The sequence below is a fragment of the Silurus aristotelis genome, assembly GCF_946808225.1.
Source record: "Silurus aristotelis genome assembly, chromosome: 21".
Lineage (NCBI taxonomy): Eukaryota > Metazoa > Chordata > Actinopteri > Siluriformes > Siluridae > Silurus > Silurus aristotelis.
In genome coordinates this window covers 15,300,754-15,326,357 of record NC_139594.1, presented here as the reverse complement: position 1 = coordinate 15,326,357, position 25,604 = coordinate 15,300,754, and the positions used below count along the sequence as shown (strand labels likewise).

At 38.7% G+C, this 25,604-nt stretch overlaps 2 protein-coding genes and 1 long non-coding RNA gene across 4 annotated transcripts in view; all 3 read right to left on the bottom strand.

The window, feature by feature from the left end:
* ripor2 (RHO family interacting cell polarization regulator 2) overlaps positions 1–7,755 on the bottom strand; it is a 65,475-nt gene extending 57,720 nt beyond the window's left edge. The window contains exon 1 of the mRNA XM_083523560.1: positions 7,441–7,755. Within this exon, the coding sequence (XP_083379686.1) occupies positions 7,441–7,516 (76 nt within the window). The 5' untranslated portion in view covers positions 7,517–7,755. The remainder of the gene's footprint in view (positions 1–7,440) is intronic.
* LOC310716584 lies at positions 5,966–7,434 on the bottom strand. Its single transcript, XR_014530638.1, has 2 exons — positions 7,257–7,434; positions 5,966–7,214 (listed from the first exon to the last, which is right to left on the bottom strand). It is a non-coding gene; the product is annotated as an uncharacterized lncRNA (long non-coding RNA).
* A 129-nt stretch (positions 7,756–7,884) lies between the features above and the next one.
* LOC310716436 (Y+L amino acid transporter 2) lies at positions 7,885–21,100 on the bottom strand. 2 transcript variants are annotated; one of them, XR_014530569.1, is made up of 10 exons: positions 20,654–21,100; positions 14,852–14,977; positions 14,527–14,671; positions 14,313–14,436; positions 12,564–12,667; positions 12,176–12,272; positions 11,927–12,076; positions 11,584–11,767; positions 10,879–11,047; positions 7,885–10,759 (listed from the first exon to the last, which is right to left on the bottom strand). XR_014530569.1 is itself a non-coding variant. In XM_083523736.1 (9 exons), the coding sequence occupies exons 1-9, from the start codon at positions 21,096–21,098 to the stop codon at positions 10,950–10,952; spliced, it is 1,473 nt and encodes a 490-aa protein (XP_083379862.1). In that variant the 5' UTR covers positions 21,099–21,100; the 3' UTR covers positions 7,885–10,949. The 2 variants fall into 2 exon arrangements, 1 of the variants encoding a protein (XP_083379862.1); XM_083523736.1 differs by having other exon boundaries at positions 7,885–11,047.
* Between the last annotated feature and the right edge of the window lie 4,504 nt (positions 21,101–25,604).

The window sequence follows — 25,604 nt, the reverse complement described above, 5'->3', positions numbered from 1 at the left end:
CATGAAAATCCTATTGCCATAGATAAAAAAAAGTGTGAGACCCCTCACGTATCGCTGTTTCACGCTTACGTATCTGGGCAGGACATCAGCTCCATAGTTGCCTAGAGTTATATATGAGGCAACTGGGTCATGGTTGACTGTTATTGTGTTTGTAAGTGCTTACAAAGGCCAAGTAATCTCCATTTGCTATGCAGTCCAATTTTTTTTTTCTGGAACACACTGCCATCAGATTGCTATTTCAAGTTTTTCACTTGTTCTCATTTTGATTTATGAGTGCTAGATTAAGGCTGCTGTGTTGTTTTGCACCATGCTGTCCTGCAGGCTGTTCCTGGCGGTCGGCATTATCTGGAGGTCCTGGCTGGCGTGACTCACTTGTGACTTTTCTCCGAGCAGATACAGAGAATTCGAGCCAGCTCACTGCTGTCTGCTGAGACTCCGACTGCTCAAACACTGTCCACTAAATGCCACGTTCTGTTTTCAAAGTGAGTTTAATTATGAGTGTTGACTTATCGCAAATTCTCAGTAATCCCTGACTCGTTTGCCCTGCGACTTTCTATTTGCGGAGAAAGTGTAGAATGAGTCACATTTGCAGTCATCTGATGCAAAAAAAGGCTTACAAAACATTAAAGGACTACTTCAGGATTATTCCAAGAATGGAATATATACCTTAATCTGTTTAATTTGTTATTTCTGAGATTTAAATAGAAGAAGCTCTGGATGGGTTAACAGTTTATTCGACATGTGTGACATATTAATGGAAAAACCTACATTATGTGCCATCACAAGCAGGTCCCCTGGTAGTCTAGTGGTTAAGATGCAGCGCTCCCACCGCTGCGACCCGGGTTCGATTCCCGGTCAGGGAACCATCCCCAGCCACTCTTAGTGCCGGTCCCAAGCCCGGATAAATTGGGGAGGGTTGTGTTAGGAAGGGCATCCAGCGTAAAACATGTGCCAAATCAAACGTGCGGAGGATCCGCTGTGGCGACCCCTAACGGAGAAGCCGAAAAGAAATCCTATGTGCGATCACAAGCCACTAAACAAACAAAGCTGGACCAGTTTGGACATAGTAGACCACAGCTTATTATTTACATAATTTTTAGTCCCATCAACCTATTTAGTGAGCCGTCATGCCCTGTGTGCAAGTTCATCATGAAAGACACCAGTCCCATGTCTAGTATGGTTCATCACTGTATAAAGATAAAGGGTCAGAAGAACTGTAGCATAGATCTAACAGAACCACCATGACAATCCCACCAGTTTTTCCTTTAATGTGTCCCCAGTAAGAAGCCAACCCAATTCTTATAAGAATGGTTAAATAAACAAATTGCTTTTTAATGTATTCTCGTGTTGGAAAAGATAAAGAATTTACTATATAGTCCAACATGTAATTACTAAATTCAATTGTATTCAATTGTATACTTCACTACTACAAGTCAAATATCTTACTTTTTACTCTACTACATTTAGTAAAATCAGTCGGTCCTTTTTATTTACGAGGATAAAAAGTTAACTGGTCAAACACGAAACAAGCCACCAATCAGAGTCCAGCCCGTGCTCCATTTTGAACTTGTTTTGATTGCTGATTGGTGCATCTACTGATCACCAACATACAGTTCAACAGCAAGCAGAACATTTTGTGAGGAATAAACGATGGAAGAAACTCCGGACTCGAACTTGCCACAACGCCTGAGACCGGATTTGCTGAAAAGACGGTTTTCGGCTAATGATCATTGTAAATGATATCAAACATGTATGACTCATTAATATCGTTCTATTAATAGATGGAGAGAGTAACATTAGTTAGTCTTTTCACATAAACTGAATTGATTAATCAGAGTGTCTTGTGATAAAAATGATAAGAGACATTATAGCCATAATAAATCATAATACTTTGAATACTTAAGTGCATTCCAAGGCAAATACTTTTGTACTTATACTTAAGTGAAAGTTTACATTTTTACTTTTACTGGGGTCTACTTTTACTAGACTACACGGTTTGTGTACTTCGTCCACCACTGAACGAGTGAGCCAGTGGTGACTGTGGCAAGAAAAATCTCCCTGAGATGGCATGAGGAAGAAACCAACAATTTCCCAATTAAACATCAGCTCTGAATTTCAAGTCAATTAAATGAATTTTATGGTTTTATTTTGTTACAGGAAAACATGTTAAAGCCTTTGACTGCCCGATGCATGCAGTCAAAACGGATAAAGACGAGTTTGAAAGAAAAAAACAAGCCTGAGTGTTCCTTTAATAATGAAGTAAACATCGAGGATATCTATTGACTGACTGACTCATTGTCACTTGCCACTATTTGTGCTGGCATGTGTCTTAAAAAGATGGCAAACTGCTGTGTTGCTTGTGCTAGAAGCAAGCAATCAAAATCAGCGTGCTGCAGATCTGCAGTTTTAAAAGAAATCGTTCTTTTTCCCCCAGCAGAGGCCACTGAGGCTCAGTGTCAGTGTGAGCACATCAGAATATCTGACATGAAGCTGTTACAGTGTCATAGAGGCTTTGTTTTAATGTTAGAATTGTCGCAATGTTACAGCTTTGACACAAAACCCTGATGTTCTTTATTTTGGAAACTTCTAAAGCAGTTTTTTTTTCTCTGATTTCTTGCTGTCAGGAGAAGATGAATAGTAAAGGGAAATGAAAGGCAAAGAACACTGGAATGAGTCAGTGGGCAGGGTAGAGAGCGAGAGAGAGAGAGAGAGAGAGAGAGAGAGAGAGAGAGAGAGAGAGAGAGAGAGAGAGAGAGAGAGAGAGAGAGAGAGAGAGAGAAGGAGAGGGTGAATCACAGCACACTTCGACTCTCTGCTTTCCCCTGTGCTGTGCTCATGGTCCGGCTTTAGCACGAGAGAGGCGTGTTGCCATGGAGTGGGAAGATGTTCTTGCCTGAAAAGTCTGTTGAATAGAGAAAGATGGAAAGATAGAGATCATGGAGGAAATATTTTTGTATCGTCTCCCTCTAAAACTGTTGTTTATCACAACGATCAGAAGTTGAAATCCAGATGCAAAACAAACCATCATGATAATAGTAAAATATTCTGAGCATACGAGATATGCTCAGTTTTATAATATTCATGTGATATGATATTAATGGATATTCATGATCACATTTGAAAATACACCCAGTTTCACTGTATGACCACAATTCAGATGTTATCACCTCATCTGCAAAAGTTCCCACAGGGTGTGTCACATCTGCAAGTGTGAAAATTTGTAAAAATTTAAATAAGCATTGCACAAGCCTTGGCCCTGTCGCTTCCGATTTCCATGAAGTTGACCATGTGCAACCGGGCATTGCTAAACATTTTTCCCCCAAACACTGAAATACTCGAAACTGACTGCAAGTGCTCGTAAATGAATTTGCTTTTCATTAAAGATTTACAACAATCAGGCATAACATTATGACATTATAACATGGTGACCAGTGAAGTGAACAACACTATCTCTTCATCATTCCACCTGTTAGTGGGTGGGATATATAAAGCAGCAAGTGAACATTTTGTCCTCAAAGTTGATGTGTGGTGGGCGGCCGAGGCTCATTGATGCACGTGGGGTACGAAGGCTGGCCCCTGTGGTCCGAGCCAACAGATTGTAGCTCAAATTGCTGAAGAAATGAATGCTTAAAGGGTCGGTCAGATCTGTTTTGGCAGGTGGTCATAATGTTATGCCTGATCAGTGTGTAATAATGAACTGATTCATTAAATTGTTTATTTGGTTTATACAGTCTGTACTGAATTTTTACATATTTGGTCTTTTTCAAGCTATAATTAAGCAGGATGACACGTGAACAAGGCTTTTAGTCTATACAATACTGATAAAGACTGATCTCAATCGTATGTGGCAGGTACTGGAAGCACTTCGAGAATGAAAACTGCAGTGAAGCCACCTAGTGGTCATCTGTGGGAATATTAAAGGTTTACAGCACTGCTTTATAATTATACAGCACGTTGCATGAAAGTACATTCAGCAACCTTCCATGCTCAAACTTTTAGATATGCTGAAGTTCCCTGACACAGCGGATCTCGCATGCACCTCTGGCGCAAGCTCCAGGTCTGTGGGTGGACAGCTGCATCCTCCCTGCTGTTTCAGGACTCGACACGATCGAGGCACTGATTGGAGCACTAATGAGCTGATGACTGATTGCAGACAGGCACGGCGCATTGCCAGCTAAGAATAGCACCGTTTCCTCCCCTGTCAGTCTTTACTACAGGGTGAGCTGACAAGAAACAGAGTTTAACCTGCTTCGATGCTTCGCTGGATTGCAAACAGAGCTGCAGGTCTTTTATTCGTTCCGCATCAGCAAGTATTTCATCCTAAGGTCTCGGTGGTTTAATAGCACCGAATGTAACCCTGGAATACATCTAATCTCTATCCATTAAGCACCTTTAGTCTAAACTTTTTGATACCGCCTCTTATGGAATTATTCTTGTCAAATAAATGACTCCAGATAAGCAGTTCACACTTTTAGAGTGGACTCAGGCACCTTCTTGGAGAACTGGACAGCAAAAAAGTTATCATTCACCTCATGAAGATTATGGACCTTAAAAGAAATACATGCCGAACTCGCAAAGTTCCCATACCACCCAGAGACCTACCAGTGCCAATTGGATCCCACTTCATGTGTGGAGTTTTGACATATGTCTGTGATGTGATGGTCAAAAATGTGGAGCTATTTTATACGTTGCTTAGTAGTGCCTAGATTTATAACCACAAATGACTGCAAAAGACTGTAGAAAGAACATTACTTATAATCTTACATTCCAGTGCTCATGTTAGTTCTCACTCTCCAGTGTTCTCACACTCCTGATGTCACCCAAATGAGGACGGGTTCCCCTTTTGAGTCTGGTTCCTCTCAAGGTTTCTTCCTAATAAGAAAACCATGGGCTCTTATAGTCCTGCCTTTATTAAAGAAACTTTTAAGGGGGTACCAGGTTGGAGGTTCAGATTGGGAGATTTGGCATCATCCCTTACTCACTTTAGGAGGGTAGAATCAAGTTCACAAACCCTTTTTTTCTGCTGGAAAGAAAGAAGAAAGCTCTCCCCCCTTACATCTGTGAAGCAGACAACCAGTTTCCACCCAGCATAGAGATGAAGAACATTTTGTCCCCAAGCATGTGTGCTGCTTCGTCCTTCGGCCATTATTTTTCTACGGATGTTGTAGGATTCAGTGTGAAGACCTTCATGCTTCCTTTATGCACAAAGAATCAAAGAAGGGAAAAAGTTCTTTGTGTCTGTACAGCAGATGTAGAATTAATGGGATCAACCATGAAGTGAATGTGTGAAAAGACCGTGCGGTTTATTATATAAAACTGTTACAAAACCTCAGCAAATACAAAAATTGTAAACAGTGTTAATGTTGGCCAATTATAAATTTTTTCCAACTGGCTTTGAAATAGCCATAAATGTAACACATGATTGTGGAATGAAAAGCATATGATCAGCAAACTGTTTTGCTTTAGAGCTATTTGGCTGACAATACGGAGTAAGCGTTCTCTGATCAGCGCTTATACAGAGAGACTTTCTTTTAGCTAAAACAAATTAGCCATGCTTAGGGGTTTGTGGGGGCCTTTGCAGTGAGTGTTTTAAATTCAGCTGATCAGCTCTGGTGAAATCTTTTCTGTCACATGTAAAACAGGATTTTATCACCGAGTGGGAGGCTTGTAAAATAATACAGACTCCGATTCAGTTTGACATGCGAGTGCAAAGCTTCTTCGGTGCCAAGGCATAATTAGCATTTTGTGTCCAACTTAATACACCGCTGATTCATTTCACGCACTTTTTTGCGCTTCCATGGCGGCTCTGCATGAAACCATTAGGGCTCTGAATAAGCACAGGGTGGGAGATGAGTTTATAACAACCTCATCATCAATGCAAAAGTAGGGGGAGAACAAACCCAGCTCAGAAGGAGTTAATTGAACAAATAAAAAACATGAATAAAGCCAGACAAAACAAGACACATACAAGGATGTGGGCACTATATTTTCCTGTCAGTTGTCCAGTTTCAGACAAATGTCCCCACAAGATATTCCAGTCCTTGTGGTTATACACTAAGATATAAAACATACCCCATACACACCCTTTTCTCATTTTGCTGACTGTTAGAACCAAAGTTAGAAAGTATAAGGATTTCAACACACCAGCAGTGCATTGTTCTTCAGCGATTTGCAGAAAGACATTTTCACCATACCGTTTCTGCTGTATCTACTGAAAGATCTGGTCAAGTTGAATAGAATAATCATATCATATAACGATTTCAATAACATATTATAGAGGTGCATTAGGAGTATGGCGGTCTCAAGGGTCCATTGTCCCTGGTTCAGTTTCTGTCCTCAGGTTTCTCCCCAGTTTGTGCATACAGTCCCACCTGCTGAAACATGTGGTTAGTGTAAATTACCCCTAGGGGTGAAAGAGTGTTGGTATATTCCATCTCACATCTCCTGGCGGTAAGTGCACTGCAACCATAACCAGGATAAAGCAGACATGACAAATCAATGAATTTCAGTTCTAGTTATTATTCTGTAAAGTTTTTACATTTCAAGCTTCAATGTTTCCAGCTGGCCAATTTGCTCCACCCCCGCAACAGGAAGAGAGCTGCTGCTTATACTTAAAAAGTTCATTCAATTGAAGCTGGAACAGATAAGATGGGCATGGTCATGGAAAAGGGGGGAAGCCTTATCAGTATTTTCACTGGAATCGTTATTTTGGATGCATGCAGAAAAAGTGCTCTACTAAAGACAAGTTGACTCACAACAATTAAGCCTAGCCTGTTGCCGAATGTCCTTAAGGGCATTTTGACATTTCCATGATTGTGTTCCAATTTAATTTGCAACCCATTAGATATTCGATTAGTCCTGTGACTAAAAAGTCTACATACACCGTTTCCTCAAAAAGGTTTCCAACCACTCAGTGCATCACCGATTCATTTCCTGTGTGCTCCGGTGGGTACACATTTCTGGCATTAAACCCAAACCGAACGAGGTCCTCTGATTGGCTATGACTAACCAGAAAGACGTCGAACAGACACAGTCTTTCAATCACATCAACCTGCCAATCAGCACACAGCCAGTGTCAGCGTCTGAGCAACACCTGATCCCATATCAACCTCAACGCAGAAGAGTCACTCCAGTGTAAAGAACACACAGTAAACCTAGAATACACACACTGGTAGCTTATATATAGCTATAATTATAGAGAGTCCTGATAAAACCTTTACACACACACACACACACACACACACACACACACACACACACACACACACACACACACACACACAATGATCCAGGAAGTAGCCCACTGAAGGCCTGAAATACAGAGAACAATAGTACTTTTGCATAATGGCACATTTACAGCAACAGTGGTCACAATGCACAAAGGAAGAAAATAAAAATAATCATAACGCTCTATGAGCAGTTTTCCCCTCTCACACTCACTGTTGAACTCCCTGCGATGGGCCCGTGCCCTCCAGGGCCGGTTGTGGATCCAGCGTAGCCGTCGAGGCAGGTCCATGGCCTCGCGCCAGCGTCCATCCACAGGAACTCATTCAGTTAAATGTAGTCCTTAACGCCTCCACTTTCTCACGCAGAGCATATGACTACATGAACAACCGGACTGTCTGCGGATTCTGCAAGTCCTTGTTTTAAAGATGTGGAAAAAAAGGAGAAGCTTCTTCAGTGTGATTCTTTTTTGCTCCGAGACTGGCTCTGGTTGCAGTCTCTTGTATCCTTGAGTCTGTTTGTGTTACCTCAGCGCTATATTTTATGCATGAGTCAGGGGAAACAAACTCCCCATGCGGATCAGTGAACCACAGGCTGCCTCAGCCCAGTGAGGAGCGCCTATTCACGGCCAGGAAGGAAGATGGACACGCACTCAGACTGTAACATGATGCCATTTAATCACAAAGAAAGAAACACGTTCACACGAGCACATAAACGTGTTTCGGTCTATATGTTTTCAAAACTAGATCTTAGTGGAGTGATTGTTCAGATGGAGCTCAGAGATCCAAGAGAACAATTTTTTTTAATGAAAACAAAAACAAAAAAATAAAAGTCCGACCAAAGTCCATGACAGTTATGAAGCAAACTTAAGGTGTAGAAAGTCCTCTAGTTGCGCAGAAGCACCCTCTAGTGGATGTTCCTTTTTACTGCATGAAGTAAAAAGCCGCATTTTTAATTTTTTTTAAAACACCACCGTTTTATTTGGTATTTAAAAATCCAGGATAAAAAAAGGGGTAAAAAAAAAAACCCCACAGAGGCAACAACTGAATGCATAGATACAAAATGCTTATGAAGACCAGCAAACTGGGTAAAATGAGAGAATCAATCCCACGCACATTCTATTCTACAAAAACGTTGGATTTGCGCAAGTTATCCAGAGACATATTTACCTTAAACAACACACAGAAATGTATAATTTATGGAGAGAATACACACACACATGAATCAATGACACATACATTTCATATATGAATAAGGTACATGTTATGATTATACAGTGTCTGGGTGGTAAAACAGAACCTCTCCAAAAATGTCTTTCAATGACATATGCCTGAAGTGTTTAATAAAACTTGCTGGTTTACAGAGAGCTGTGCTGAGAACAATTTGGGCAAAATACAAAACAGTAATTTAATGAAAACGTTTTTGGTTCAAGTGTGTAAGGTGCTAAAAAAAAAATACAAAAAACAAACCATACAACACTAAGGATGAAGAATCAACACACTCAGCTTTTGATAATCACATGATCCTGAATCCTATTATAACCTGAACTAGATGTGCTGCAATGAAACCTGTTCTGTTGAGACAGACCCCTTAATCTTGGGCTTTGGCTAAGTATAAAAGATTCGAGTGTGAACAAAACAGCTTTTGATTTAGCCTGAGATTAGAGTGCTGTGTCCTGAAATCCAGCGCTGACAGAAATAATAACAGGTCCTTCTGCCATAAATCGGGTGACAATAAGATGCGAATTGTGAAGTGCAATATTGCCTCAGATCGGCTCCCTTCTCAGAAGAGAACTCTTGCGACCTATAAGACACTGTTACTGTACCTTTCCCAAAGACTCATATAGCAGGAAACTGCTTGAATATACAAAATAAATGGTTCTGATGTAAACAAAAGGACTGATCGGACTACTCTTTCCTATGGAAATAGATTGCAGTTAATAATAATCCTAAAACATACAAACATCAATGTACTTGGTGAATATATAACTCAGTGTAAGGGGGAAAAGGCACCCAATCCAACTGGCTATTGATCATATAATCCTTCATTTACCTGCGCCAGTGTTTACCTTCGGCTAGCACGCATCAAATCAAAGACTGCACTAACTGCTAACCGTTACTAAAATATTTACACACACAAACATACACAAATACATAAACCAACATTATCAACAAGAAATGCATAGACAGACAAATAAAATTAATCCAATGTCACTCGACTATTGACGAAAGCTATTCATTTTTCCTTGTCTGCCAAGTAACTATGTGCACACACAACACACAGTAATGCTGATGTACGTGCTACTTAATAATAAGCAGCTTTCTTTTTTTTTTTTTTTACTGAACAGAGAGACATCAGTTCTTCCTCTTGCTTTCTATTAGCTCAAAAGCCCAAGGCTCGGGGACACACGGTGCAAAGTTTACCTACGTAAAGTGATGCAAGAAGAAAATGACGATTTCATATTTTGTGTCCTTTCTGTTTCAGTTAACTGTTTGTTTGTTTTTTCCTGATGAGCACATTTCATTTATTTGGTCTAACTGCACTTATAATATGGAATGATATTTTGGACAACATTCAAAAGGTATTGCAAACTGTATTGTGCTTACATTGTGATATAATCCAAACGCTATTGCAAATCTTCCGCGAACGCACAGTGACCGCCAGATTTCAAATGGAAAAGCCCAATCCATTTGCAACTGTATTCCACGTGTCTTACGAGTTATGACCACGTCATATTTAAACAGCTATATTAATTACCACGTTTGCTTTTTCTATTTCTCTGTGTCGTGTATGCAACCTGCCAAAACTCAAATGGCATCGCAATTCATTTTGTATTCGCATTTCCGGTGCCCTGCACTGAAAGCTGTCAATCAAGTGCCAGGAGTGGGGATTATATATTGTGCGTCTTTGCATTGGGAAGGGACGACACTCGCAGTCGACGGCCAACAGGGGAAATGCCACTAATAGTTGATGACAGTTTATTCTCTAATTGAATTAATTTAAATTCAGTTTTCATAAATGTAAAAGCAACTGACCCTTCGCAAAAACCCGCCCTCCTTAGTTACTGTTGCCATTTCCGACAAGCCATGCCGCCATGTCAAGAACCCCTGTTAATCAAGCTCTTTGCGAAGGGTAAATTGCTGTTTAAATGAATAATATTGCAATTAAAATATGACGTCCATAACTTGTAAGACACGGGAAATACAGTCGCAAGCGGACTTTGCTTTTCCATTTGAAACTTGACAGTCACTGTGCCTTCGCTAAAGCAGAAATGCAAACGGAAATGTAAGATTTGCAATGTTGTCCGGAATGTTGTCCGGAATATCCTTCCATACTATAATATGACAAACACAGCGAAGTAATTTTTAAGTCTTTCTCCATTCAGGGTTCAGGGTCGCAAAGGCCATAAACACTAAAAATCCTACACAGCCCACGCACACAAATGTATACATACACACACAGACATTGATCAGGCATAACTTTATGACCACCTGCCTGATATTGTGTTGGTCCCGCTTTTGCTGGCAAAATAGTTCTGACCAGTCAACAAAATCCAACTTGCATTATATAAGCAAAATATGTAAAAAATATATATTAAATACAATTAAAAAAAGCAAATTTAAAAACACAATTTTTTTTTTTAAAGATTTAAACAGAAATTCTGGTAAGTAAATAAGTTTCACCAAATCCTGGATCCATGAAGAGAAAGAATCTTCAGTTGATGGTTATTTCGATTTGCCCTCTTCAGGTGGATTGTCGAGGTCAAGGCCCGGATGGGCTACACAGCAAAAACACAACTTCTGGGTGAACAGCGAGAACTTATCTGTAAGGGGAGAGAAAGATGTGTTTAAAATATAGGGTTGCTGGGATTCATTATTACTCTGATTAAAAGTAATCTAATTTTATTTAAAAATAAATAAATGTTATAGCTGCCATGTAATTAGAGCAGACTTGGTGGTCACAGGATTATTTGTCTCACACATTTTCTGCTTAATTTTAATTTTAGTCACAAATTCTGCTCTATTAAAATATGTATTACTGGTCTATGTAAAACTCTATATCAGCACAGTAAGGACATAGCCCATTCACAGGACCTGGGAACAACGTCTTGCGTGAGAAAAGCTTGGTGTTATAAAAGTCAGTATTATAAATACACTGAATTCACATTATATTTCAAAAAGAAGTCTGAATAGAACAACATGATTACTGACGATGTGCTTTTCACTCATCTTTAATAAGCTGCAAAGCTAGGACCTGGCTAAACAATGTAATGTGGAAAAAAAAGCCTTAGGATATGTGACAATAGGCACAATAGTGTCATACTGAAATTCGTCCTGCCCAACCTTGGTGCAAACTTACCGAATATTCTGCCCAAGAAGGCAGGTCTGGAGCTGGCAGGCAGGTACACGAAGAGGTAGTAGATTGGAGCACCGGAGAGAGCCACCGCAATGCCCACCAGAGAGTTTATGGTGTCACTGTAGAGCGGTACCACCACAAGAAACACAGTACACAAGCAGTACACTATAGGGAAGAACAGGCTGAGCTACACACACACACACACACACACACACACACACACACACACACACACACACACACACACACAAACACACAAACACACAAACACACAAACACACAAACACACACACAGTTGGTAAAAGGTCTATTAAATACAAATCCAGGTGACAGTGATAAAATTTACCTTTACAGGACGAGGCATTTCAGGAGCCTTTATGCGCAGGAAGATCTGACTGGCAATAGACAAGCCAATGAACAGCCAGTAATTAAAGCTGAAATAATTAATCAGCTGGAACACATCTCGAACAAACAGGTAAAGCAAGCTCATTCCACCCTAAAAAGAATGCAGCTCTGGGTTAAAGAATGTGGCTGCTTGTGGATATTTATTCTTTTTTAAATAAAAAATGTATAAAATCTAAAATCAGGTACTCACGTTGAACAGTAAGGCTGGGATTGGTGTGTAACGTTTCACGTGGATCATGGACAGAACGTTGGGCAAATGACCCTCTCGAGATCCGACGAAGAACAACCTGAAGGGAAACAAAAATCCGGAGGAATGCACTTGAAGTCACACCCAGTTGTAGAAATGTCACACAACTACGCACCAAACAAACTGATCACCTAAACTCAGAAACCAAATCCATTATATTTCCTAAGACAACAAAGAAATCATTATAGTTATCCAATTTTAGGAAATTTACGAGGATTTCAGCTTGCACTTTTTTTTTAATGCCATATCAATTTTTCTATTACTGAATCCATGTAGAACAACTACAGTATGGTCATGGAGGCTTTGTATAACTGCTGGAGAAAGAACTGACCTAGAGGCAGCAATGATGGAGGAATTGAGACCGCCATAGCAGGAGATGGCTACGGACAGAGGGATCAGCCAGCGTGCATAGCCAAGAACACTATCAGCAAACGTCTGCACACAAACAAAAAGATTTTCACACCAAACAACAATTGACCTGAAATCCCTTAAAAAAAAAAACATGTTTTTATATTGAATTAGAATCTGGTTGCTCTACAGTAATGTAACCAAAAACAAAATAAAGGTAAAATGAAAAGATCTCCTACGCTGTCCTACCCCCCATCAGATGCATTTGCATATTAGAACATGATTAGCTCTTATAAATTTTGATGCTTTAACATTTAATTATTTCACAAAAGATTTATTTTACACACACACAAATATTTTTTATATATAAAATGATGACTAATCGCCCTCAGTTCTGTGCCACACAGTCATTACCAGGCAACAGAGTAGCTCATCTCCTGTTGTGGAATAATACTGCAGAATCTCTAGAGAGTCTGCTGCGTGAGGCTTCCTCTACCTAACTGGATCAGGGGAACAGCAGATGGAAATTGTATGATCCAAATTACCCTGATCAGATACTGGCATTTAGGAGCTGCTTTGTGACTTTCTGGAACCATGAACTTAAATGACAAGGAGTGTCTTCTGCTGAGGTTTTTTCAAGCCAGTCTCTATCTAAATGCATCTGTGCCGGAGAAATCGGAGACTGCAAAACAATATGCATATATAAAGATCACAGTTATTTGTTAAAATCTTTTTTTGAAAAATATAAGCTTAATAAAAGGCACATTTGTGCAGTATTGGGTTTCCACCACAATCAGGGTACTCAAATCGATTATGAGTTCGGGTTTTGTACAGTATTTTCTTTCTGAATCTTCATCATGGAGAGTTAAGCTTTGTGTGGAGTTCCTCTATGGTCTCTAGTTTCCATCCACCTTCCAAAAAAAACTTACCCAAATCCATCCATTCATTATAAGTAAATGCGGTTAACCGGTTTATCCCTGGAACACTGTGTACAAGGTGGGACAATATTGTCTTTTTATGACTCTCACACACACTCACACACACACACACTCACACACACACTCACACACACACACACACTCACACTCACACACACACACACACACACACACACACACACACACACACACACACACACACCATACGGACAATTAAGCATAACTAATTCTCACTTGCATTTCTTTAAGGAAGTAGGAGGAAACCAAAGAACCCAGCAGAAATTAGCACAAAGAGAGCATTAGGAGAACAAGCTAAACTCAGAACAAACAGTTACCTCAGCTCAGGATTAAACTGGGGACTCTGTGAGCCAGCAATTCAGTATTTAATTGATGATGGATGTAATGTCCGAAACCTGAGAGAGGGTCTGGATCCCCTACAGCCAGGTTAAAGCAGTACTGAAGATAAACCAGGAATTTTTGTTTAATTACTCTAGTTTGTCCATGACTCTGTGTGTGTGTGTGTGTGTGTGTGTGTGTGGGGGGGGATCTCAGAATATGTATAGGTAACTGTACTGTTTGCAAAAAAAATATATTACTTTATAGAAAATTGTAATCCTCATTGAAAGAAAATCTCTGTCTATAATAATTGCATGTACACTACATATGAAGAAGACTGTACACTAGAGTAATCCTTTATATCTTTGCACTGAATAAAATCGTGAATTGATTACTATGGTAATAAACTAAACCTGTCCGTAGCAGAGATGTTTATAAAATGCAGAAACCAGACTCACCACGGCCACGGCTTCACTGTGTAGCACAGTCTCTGCATTTAAGACTGCGTAATAGGCCACGTTGGTCAGGAGGTAGATAACCGTGACGATGGGCATAGAGATGGCTATAGACAGTGGCAGGTTTCTAGTCAAGTACAATACAAAAAGAAATTTGTCACAAGTGTAAACAAAAACGTTTCATCCTTTACTATTCAGTGCTCATGACTGTTCTGACCTCTCTGGGTTTTTGATCTCCTCAGTAATAAAGTTCAGGGTGTCCCAGCCAGAGTAGGAATACAGAGCAGCATACAGGGCCAAGGCCATGTCACCAGGATTCAGTTTAGAGTCCTTAAATGAGTCTTGAAAGTTCTCTGTTTTACCTGTAACCCAATACACCAGCTGTAAACGTATTTTTGGAAAACTGGAACTAGTTTAGCGTTACATGTTCCTCTTTAAACATAACAAGGGAACACATTACCAACAACAGTATGAGTATATTTAAACATACATTTCCAAAGCAAAAACAACAGGAGAAAATTTTTTTGGGAATTTTAAACTACCTTGGCCAAGGACGACCAAACCAGCAATGATGATGACGATGAGAGCCAGCACTTTTGCAACAGTAGAGATGACCTGCAGGATGGCCCCCCACTTTACCTTCATACAGTTCACAAAGGTCAACAGACCTGCAAAAAAGGAGGGCAATAAATAAATCAGCAAAACATACTAATAATAAGCTTTTCCAAACAAAGTCAATAAAAGGCAAGGTTATTGCATGAATCTCGTTTCTTACTCATTTGTCCAGTATATATTAATGTGGTTTACATTGGTTGGAGTGGAAGATATTGAGTGGCCTGCTTTAGAGTTTAACCTCAACCCTATTGAAAACTTTTGGCAGAAATTGGAACACAGCCTGCACCCCAGGCCTCCTCACCTCACCTACATCAGAACCTGATGTTATTACGCTCTAGTGGCTAAATGAGCACAAATCTCCACACTCCAAAATCTAGTGAAACATCATTCTAGAAGAGTAGAGGATAACAGAGAATAGGTACTGAACAGGGAACGAGGTGTGCAAAAAATAAATAAAAATCTTATGGTCAGATGTCCCAAGGCTCCAGACTGCGACTAAAATGGTCGCCAAAAATAATAAATTGTGAAGTAATTGTGCGCCACCTGCGATATGACGGAATAATCTGCATGTTTTTTTTATGTGCGTGTTCTGTAAGGAATGGCCTATCGCATAATTTGTTGACGTAATAAATGGAGACGCATCCGCCGCCTAAGCTTTAGTTAAAGTAGAACCAAAATAACCGGACAGTTAAAGCGAAACTCACTTTTCCACATCAGAAAAAACGTCTAAACTTTTCAGACTTTTTTCAAACAAACAGTCTCTATCTTTGTCCAACTCTTCCGCTGATGACACACCTGTCAGTAAAAAAGCAGGCTACAGTTGTGCCAGCGTTGGAGAAAGGGAGAACGAGAGTTTTCATGGCTGAGGTTTGATCATGAGACGCAGAAAACGTTTTGCGACTTCTGTTCTAAAGCGGGCAGAGAAATTGCAGGGAAAACTGATTTCATTACCGGAACAGATCATTAAAAAAAAGAAAGAAAGAGAGACAGTAAGAAAACACGGTGAATCAAACTAAATACTGAATACAATACAGTATTGCTGTCGTGACCTAATATCGGAATGTCTTTTTATTTATTTATTTATTTTTTTTTATTAAGCACCGTTTTTTTGGTGGGTTGTGCTCATATCCTTTACTTAATAAAATAATTACATATTTATAGATGCTGGACAAATCGCTGATTCTTAAGTACCTCTTGTTGTTGCACTCTAATGTTAATGCAGGGGTCACAGGTCATAATAGCTTATATGCAATAAACATTTGAATCATGTTCTCTAATAGGACCGAATAAACTTTAAGAATCTATAGATTCCAGATTCTCTTCTTGCTGTACAACGACTTAATTTTTTTTTCTTCTTCAATATTTAAATACCAAGAAAATTTAGAACGACATAACATGCATTTTCAATATGAAAGTCCTTTCATGTTTGTGTGTCAGAGGACTTTATAGTTGTATGTACCCAAAGCTTTGTGAGAAAATATATGGAATATAACGATATTCATTCATTTCAGTCATTTAAATAGAAAAAATGTTTAGATTTGTCATTATAAGCTACTGACTGCTGATAGTCTCTATCGAGGGGGGCTAATGAGGCTGGGGAGCGAGGAAAGGAGTTAATGAGGCTGAGGGTGCATATTTGCATCTACAAGCATATTAGCATGAACAGCCAAGCTCTAGCTGAAGGATTAAAGCAGGTAGCACTGGTGCTAGAAGTTCAAATATATTTGCACTTCTACAGAAAAACATAATTAAACATCAAATGGCTGTTAGTCATGACGTGAAACAATTATGAAACAAAGATGTACAATTTAAGAACGTGTGATACCTGGGAAGGAATGCTGGACTTTTGTTCTTATTCAGACTGTAAGCAGATACCACAACAAACAAACTTTCATTCTTGATCATGAACAACCAAAGGGAAATCCCTGAGTGACTCAAGATAAGATGTAAAATCTGTAAAAACTTATTTCACCCCTAAAGGGTTTCCTTTTTTTTAATCAGCATTACTACACATCATGCCACACTTTCTAAACACTGTCATCTACATACATACAGCATATATATTTATAAGTATATTTTACCCAGTTCTGTTCAAACTTTTATCTAAAAGTGTTATCTTGATTTTTATTTTATTTTTTAAAACAAGAAGCAGGCTAAACAGACCAAAAATGGAAGTAGAGTGGATTACATTATAATTTTCCTTATGCTACTTAGTTGCGTCATGGCTAACAAGTATCTTAAGACACAAAAAAAAAACTGATTCATGAAAAGAATTGAATCTTGACATGATTCTATGTGGTGGCTTCTGCTGCCTGACCTCTCTTTTCAAAAACTTGTCAGATTTCAGCCATCTGGGAATTTCAATTCGTAGCAATCATCACACCCTTTAAAAATGACCCCTGTGAACTCTAAACACACACACACACACACACACACACACACACACACACCCACACACCCACACACCCACATCCTTTAAAGATCGGTCACAAAACTGTTGAAGGTAATGCTCATAGTGACCTGTTCTTTTGTCATACAGAACCTTATATTTCATGTTTGATGCGCTATATGGACAAAAGTTTGTGGAAACCTGAGCATAAGATTCATGTGATTTTTGAAGACACTGTTCCACATTTAGTCCGAATTTACTATTATAAAAACCTTCACTCTTCTGGGAAGATCTTACTCTAGATTTTGGCGTGTGCTTGTGGAGATTTGTGAGATTTAATTCAGCCACAAGGGTGTTAGTAAAGTCAGGTACTGATGTAGGTGAGGTGAGGAGGCCTGGGGTGCAGTCAGTGTTCACATTCATCCAAAAGGCATTTAATACGGTTGTGGTCAGAGCAGGCCATACAAGATCAACCCATGTAAACCACAGCTTGATGGAGATGGCTTTGTGAACAGGGAAATTGTCATGTTGGGTCTCCTAGTTCAATGTGACGAATGTAAGCTTCCATCTTTGTGGTAACAGTTTGGGGAAGAACCACATACGAGTGGAAATGTCAGGTGCCCCAATACGTTTGTTCATATAGTGCAGTGGTCCCCAACATCCCTGGGCCACGGAACAGCACCGGTCCGTGGGTCAATTGGTACCGGGCCGCACAGAAAGAATAGATTTATTTATTATCTGATTCTGAATGATGTTTTATTTTTGAAAATGACCAGATTCTCTCCACCACATCTGTCTATGACTCACTCTTGATGCGTCATGATTCCCGGTCACGTCTTACCTCCATCCGCTACCTTCTTAAAGGGGCTCCGGCAGCTGACACATAATACATTACCGCTAAATTCAAACCCCCAAGTGAGCAAAATGAACATTTATTATTATATTTAGAAAATACCAGTTTTTCTGCCGGTCGTTTCATTTTATTTTGTTGTATTTATCCGCCACACCTTAAAGGCCGGTCCGTGAAAATATTGTCTGACATTAAACTGGTCCATGGCGCAAAAAAGCTTGGGGACCACTGATATAGTGTATCTTGTGGCAGACTTCCAAGTGATTCTGTACCCGTTTCCCCTCTAGGATTTTGTTTGCATATCACACAAATTCTTATTGCTTTAGATTAATAAAGACTTTCTATTTTTACCAGGGTTAATGCAGGTTTCACCAAGTCATATTTAAGAAATTTTAATACCTTTTTAAGGCGATTAAGAATGACATTTTATACACTTATAACATCAAAAAACTTTGTAAGGAAATGGCCTTAACCGAGTTCCAAATAATTTTTTTAAAGCCAAGTATAGGTAAACTTACACTTTCCATAGCTGAAAAATAAAATCCCTTTTACGTCTGTGGTACAATCCAAGAGAGATTTGTGCCAATAACAGAAAGCTGATTTGCTGCTGCATGCTGGTCTCATTTGTAGACACACCAAAATATATTTAGACTAGCGAATAAAAGAACTACAATACCACAGAAACTAACAAAACATTCTAAATTACAATTTCAATGAAGGGAAAATCAAAACCTGTTTCAAATTATTAAAGACCTAGAACATTGAATTTAAGACTACATTTTAAGACTTGAGACTCTGCAGAAACCCTGTTTACTGCACTTGCATCCGCCTGTGTATTTCATGACCACATTATGACCACCAATCGAGACATCAGAGTTTATCTCCACTTTATTGCGTTTGGGAGAGCGTTTGTTTATGCCTGAGCAAATGAAAAATCTATAACTGCACAACAAAAGTGGTGAGGAATTTATTGCACACACCATCATGCAAGACTATGTAAACTATGTAAAGTTACAGGTGTATCTCTTGGTGACGTTGCCATGGTAATGACTTGAATGTTAGATTAGATTACATGTGGACATCAGATTTACAATGTAAAGTATCGTCTTGTGTAAAGTAAAGTATTACTCTCTCTTGTCTTTAGTGTTTGACATTAGCTCTGTTATAAAGGTCAACATTAATGGACTTATACGTGGTAACCCAAACACAGGAATTTAATTACAAACTGTCACTGCTCTGGTGCGACACCTCTGCCAACTGGAAGCTCCACATTCCAGAGTTTTTTTTTTTTAAGGTTGTTCTTAATCACTGTGAACGAAGCATGCATTAATTTTCAGTATTAATACCTTGATTCTTCTAATGTGCACTAGATTTTTTATAAAGCCTTTCTGCCTGTATGAGACATGGAGAAATCAGAACACGCACACAAGCAAACTCAGGTCTTGACTTGTCTGTAATGAGATCAGAAGGTCTCTTAAAAAGTCTGTTGAAGATTAAACTGACAACTGATTGCCAAAACCCCGAAGAGAATAAATGATATATGTTTGAATACCCTGCTTTCTACAATAATGCACCAAACACCTCAGACAAAAAGAGGAAATACTTTAAGGACAACTAATTGAAAGTCCTCAAATACACAAGCAAACACCCTATGCACACAGAAAAACACACATACGCCCCAGATCAACACAAACACACAGAGAAAACCCTGAGAGGAAAATACCTTAAAAAAAACACCACGAACCACAGAGAAACCCCTTAACACATCAAACGCACAAACACTTCAATCAGCCCTAGATCACCAAACACACAAACACCTGAGAGAAACACCTCAAACAAGTAGAAACATTTCAAACACAAACATATGCCAAAAAAAGCCTGCGAAAAACACCTCACACACACGCACGCATGCACACACACACAGAGAATTCCTTACAGAGAAATAACTCGAACCCCTCACACAAACATTGAAACACCTTAGATAAATACATCAGCATACACAAACATCTCAAACACACACAAAGAGAAAAACCTCAACACACACAGACAACTTATAAATAAACCCCTGATACAAATTGTACTTTGACACAATCTCATAAGGTTATTTCTCTTTTAATACACCTTTATTAAAAAAAAATAAACAAAAGCAAAAATGCAATATAAGAACTAAAATCTTCTGTGACTTGATAAAATATTATTAAAAACAAAAATTACAATGTTATGAACACACCCACACACACACACACCCACACACACACACACACACACACAAAAGTGGCAGGACTTTTACATTTCAGTTTGTATTTGTGATGTTTCTTTTTTTCCCGTAATATCCGATATAGACACACTTTTTCCTTCTGCATCACACAATTAATCTTAAGCCCGAAACATTTACATACTGAGACATCAAGGAGTTTCCCAGGAACAGAGTTCAATAGTGTGAATCATTCTTTTGTTCTTCAAGTGAAAAAAAAAAGAAGAAAAACTCACCAATGATGAGAGCTGCGATGAGACGCACGCCATCATACGGAGCCGGGCATGTCGGGTAAAAAGGCTGCACCAGATAGTTGGAGAAAGTAAGAGCGATGACCGCCTGGCATGCCGGCTCCACGATCATCAGTGAAGTCCACAGACGAATAAACGCCAGAAGGCCACCAAAAGCCTCCAGGATGTAGGCATAGCTGGCACCCGACTTCCGGATCGTGGTGCCGAGTTCTGCGTAACAGAGGGCACCAAACACAGAGAAGATGCCCCCGATAGCCCACACCACCAGTGAGAAACCGAAGGAGCCTGTGTACTGCAGCACACCCTTCGGCGAAACAAAAATACCCGAGCCGATCATGTTACCCACAATTAGGCAGACTCCATGTAACAGCGAGATCTCCTGCTTCAGACGCATGGAGTTGGTGGAACCGGTGTCCACTTCTTTAGACATGGCTTTACTTAGTGGAATGAAGTGGAGGACAGAGAAGCAGAAATGAACAGGGGGGAAGAAAAGATGATGGGGTGGAGCCAAGTAACCAAATCAGCATTTACAGCTCATCATCATTCGTCACTGGGTCAAATCTGTAAAATAACAAAACAAGGCTGTCAAACGATTAAAACATTTAAGCTCGATTAATCGCATGGTCATGAGTCAACTCACGATTAATCACAACTTAATGGCACACTTTTATCTGTATTAAACGTACCTTAAATTAATACTTTTAATACTCTAATCAACATGGGCATGGACAAATATGGATGAAAATGTATGTTTATTATAAATGAAACTAAACTCAACATAGAGCATGAAGGCAAAAAATTCTTATAAATGTGTTAAAGTAATTATAACGGTGTTTTAAATGCTGTAAATCATCAGGACACCAAACTGAACTTCTGCCGTTTCCACCGGATGTGTGCACCATGGCGAATTTTTGGTGCTTGAATTGAGACTTGGTGAATCAATCAAACTAATATTTAGTGGTTAAATTTTTATTTTATTTTTTTTTATCTCTAAATTAAAAGAAAAAGGATGTCGCGAAATAAATGTGTTTTGCCTTGGTTTGATTTCTGCCTCTTTTAGACTAAAAAATGTATGTTTATGTTTAATGAAAACGTTCACAGAAATGCACGCTGCATTAATCGTGCACTAATACAATTAGTGCCTTTAAAACGAATTGATTTTGACAGCCCTAAAAAAAAAATCATAATAATAAACATTCAGAAGAACCAAACAAAAGTTCTCAAGAAAAACAATCCTTCACAAATGTTGGAAAAAATTACAGCATTATTTATATGATTTCAAACCACAAAACCCAGAAGAGGTCTGATCAGCATCACTTCATTCCAAAAGCTGAAACGATTTTTACAGCAAAATGATCTTCACACTGTTACTAATAATTGAAAACCGTTCGCTGTTGATCCTGCTCTGGATAACTCCACGTGAACAACCTACAGATCCATGAGGGTCCAAACAGGTTTCAATCAATACAATGGATTTGGACTGAAATGTCCTTCAGTAAACAGCACATTACCTTGATAATGTCTGAACTATGGGAATTGTGGCTCAGTGGTAAGGTGCTGGGTTACTGATCAGAAGGTTGGGGGTTCAAGCCCCGGTATCGCCAAGCCGCACCTCTTGGGCCCTTGAGCAAGTCCCTTAACCCCTTTGTGCTCCAGCTTTCCAAGCAAGCTGTGTGAAGAACGAATTTCACTGTGCTGTAATGTATATGTGACAAAAAAAAAGCCTATTTTATGAATGGATTTTCGGTGTGATGAGGATGGGTTCTCTTGAGTCTGGTTCCACTCAAGGCGCCATCCTCATATCATCTCTGGGAGATTTTAATGCCTTACTCGTTAGGAAACAAAATCTCCCCGGAGCCAATTTATTCCTTCGCACACACAGTAACAGTATTATAATTAACATTGTAAATACTAAAGACACCCAAACTATGAAAGAAAACACGCATGAAATTACGTAGTAAACAAAAACGTCTTAAACAATGCGTTTCAGATTTTAGTCCACAGTAGCTCCATTTAAATGACGGCTTGGCAAAATCTCCCATCAGATTCACGAGGTAGTCACCTGGAATGGTTTTCAGTTCACATGGTGTGTCTCGTCATGAGTTCATTTATGACCATGTTTTCCCTCTCAATGGGCCTACAGATCCATGAGGTTACTCCGGATGGTTCCACTCAAGAGAATGGATTTGGACTGAAGTGTCCTTCAGTGAACAGTTGAAAACCTCAACAATGATAGAAACTATAATAGATGGATGGATGGATGGATGGATGTTCGGTGTGACTAAGATGAGCATGGGTTCCCTTTTGAGTCAGGTTCCTCTCAAGGTTCCTTACTGAGAACATGAGGGAATACATTTCTAGCATGTAATTTATGGGTTAAACATGTAAATCTGTAATCTATTTCTATTTTCTTTTTTTTTTTACAATGTCTATTAAAGAAAAAACAAAATTTGAATATAAAGAAACAATGAAACTAAGCATCTGCCATTCATACCGAAAAAGGAAGTGAGGATGTACAGCTAAATCACACACGTGAACTTCACCAGATAATCACAGAGAATCTTGACATTTTGGATTTTTGCTGGTCCATAAGACCAAGGCTCATTGTTTCTACTCCTTCCTTTAGTTGAGGAAGTAGAAAAATTGCCCAATTTCAGGGCAAAACTGAGAAAGTGTCCTAACAAAAACCCGTCTGTCTTCATACTAGCCAACACGAACACTTCAGTACCTTTTATGTATGAAGGACCAGGCTTACTGACTTTCCAGACACTTCTCTTCATATTGTACACACTTCACATTTACAACACCTACCGTAAAAAGGCGGAAAGATCTCGAAATTATGTCCAACCCCCCTGGAGTTCGTCTACATATGAAACCATGACCAACATTCAAACAAATTAGCTGATCGGAGCTAAAACTTAGCATCAGTCAGTATCACAGCCCGGGTTAGTCAGAGAGCTAGCTCCGGAACATTTCCGACCAGGCTAGCTCGACAAGGAAAACAAAGTCCTGGTTGTCAGGTTTTTACGTGGGAAAGAAAAGCTCCCGAGATTAAAAAAACAACAACAAAAAAAAACAATACATAAATATTTTTTTAAGCTGGTTTTCAGAAGCTCACAGGCGGTAAGACAGAAGCCACGCCGACACTCCGAGTCTGAGCGCGAGGAGATGAGGAAAGAGCTCAGTGATGGTGTGTCCGATTCACGCGAGTCACTACAGATTCGATTCTTTCTGACTCCCCGTTTAGATGCGTTCAACTATACAATTCGATTCCCTTATCTCTTTTCTCAGAGGCTAGTGGTGTGGTTTGATTTGCAATTAATATGTACTGATAATTTTATAAATATTATTAAAAATTCTATCTAATAATAATTTGCATATAATATTATATAATATTTCTAATATATATATATATATATATATATATATATATATATATATATATATATATATATATATATATATATACTGTATATATATTGTATTTTATATTTAAAAAAAATTTATATTTAATTACAGACTAGATTCTGAAATCTGTTTTTGTTGAAAATAGCCTTTTCTTTTGCATAGTGGCTCAGTCATTAAGACCTCAGACCATTGATAGGAAAAGTTGTGATTTTAAATTCCAGCATTTCCAAAGTGTCATGGCTGAAAAGCCCTAAACCAAATTGTAAATAACTTTGGATATAATAGATATAATGGATGTAATTACATTTGGATATAAACAAGAGTCAATGAATAATTCTTCACCAAAAATTTGACATATTTTTACTCTTGTGTCATTACAACCCACCTTGATTTATGCAATGTATTCACATGTGTTTGTTGTTGAATTATTATCTCTGACAGTTGCTTCGATGCTTAATTAATATGTTGTTGTTATAGTAAAAGTTGGTCTATATACTAAATAACTACCCTAAATAAATATAACTATATAAATATTTTATACTTACGAAAGAAAAAGTACATAATCATTGAAATTCATTCATTCATTCATTTTCTCCCACTTATCCGTAATTCGGGTCGCGGGGGCAGCAGTCTAAGCAGGCCCCCGTCTTTGACTGCTGCCCAATCCTCACAGCACCGTCCCTTATGGTCCCTCCTGCAGGTGGTGAGCCCATGGGAAGTAATCATTGAAATAATTATGTTATTATATATTATATATATTCTTTGCAACAGTCTGAGTCTGTTATTGCAGAACAAGTCGCACGGAAATACCCAGACAATTCACAACATTACAATATTATAATACAGGAATACAAATAAATGTGCTTTACTTTAGCAACAAAAAAAACCTAACAAACAAAAAAACAATTTGGTGTCATATTTAGTTCATTTTAACCTTGAAGTAAGTGAATATTTATGTGAATGACTTGTAGTATACATTTTTTTTCTAGCTTTTACAGGAAATATGTGGAAGGGTTTTTTGTTATCTTCTGGATGTATAATTAAGCAAATAAATTCTATCTTCGGGCATCTCTATCCTCTATCCTGTTCTCTTTTTCTGAGAAATCTTCCACAGCAACAGTGTGACCTTATTCTACACATCGAGTCATAAAGTCTTACTAAAAGTCATAAAGTCTTCCTGCTTTTCGTCCCTGTCAGTGTCAAGCTCTCTAAATTATTTAAATCATTGTAACCATAGTTATTCATAGTGTTATTTTTTATTGCAGTTTTTTTCTTGCACATACTCTGTATGATGAAACACTGTATAGCTATTTTGTTATAACAAACAAAATTTCATATAGTGTCCAAAACTGTGAACATCAGTTCTGATAGTCAATAAAAAAGTTTCCATCCTCATAAAGCAATATAGATTGATATACATATAATATATATTTAACAAGGAAGCACTGGTGGATGATTGCAGTCAGGAGAAAAGACCTTTATTAGACTGCCTTTATTGGTGTAAGGTCAATAAAAAGCCTACAAATCA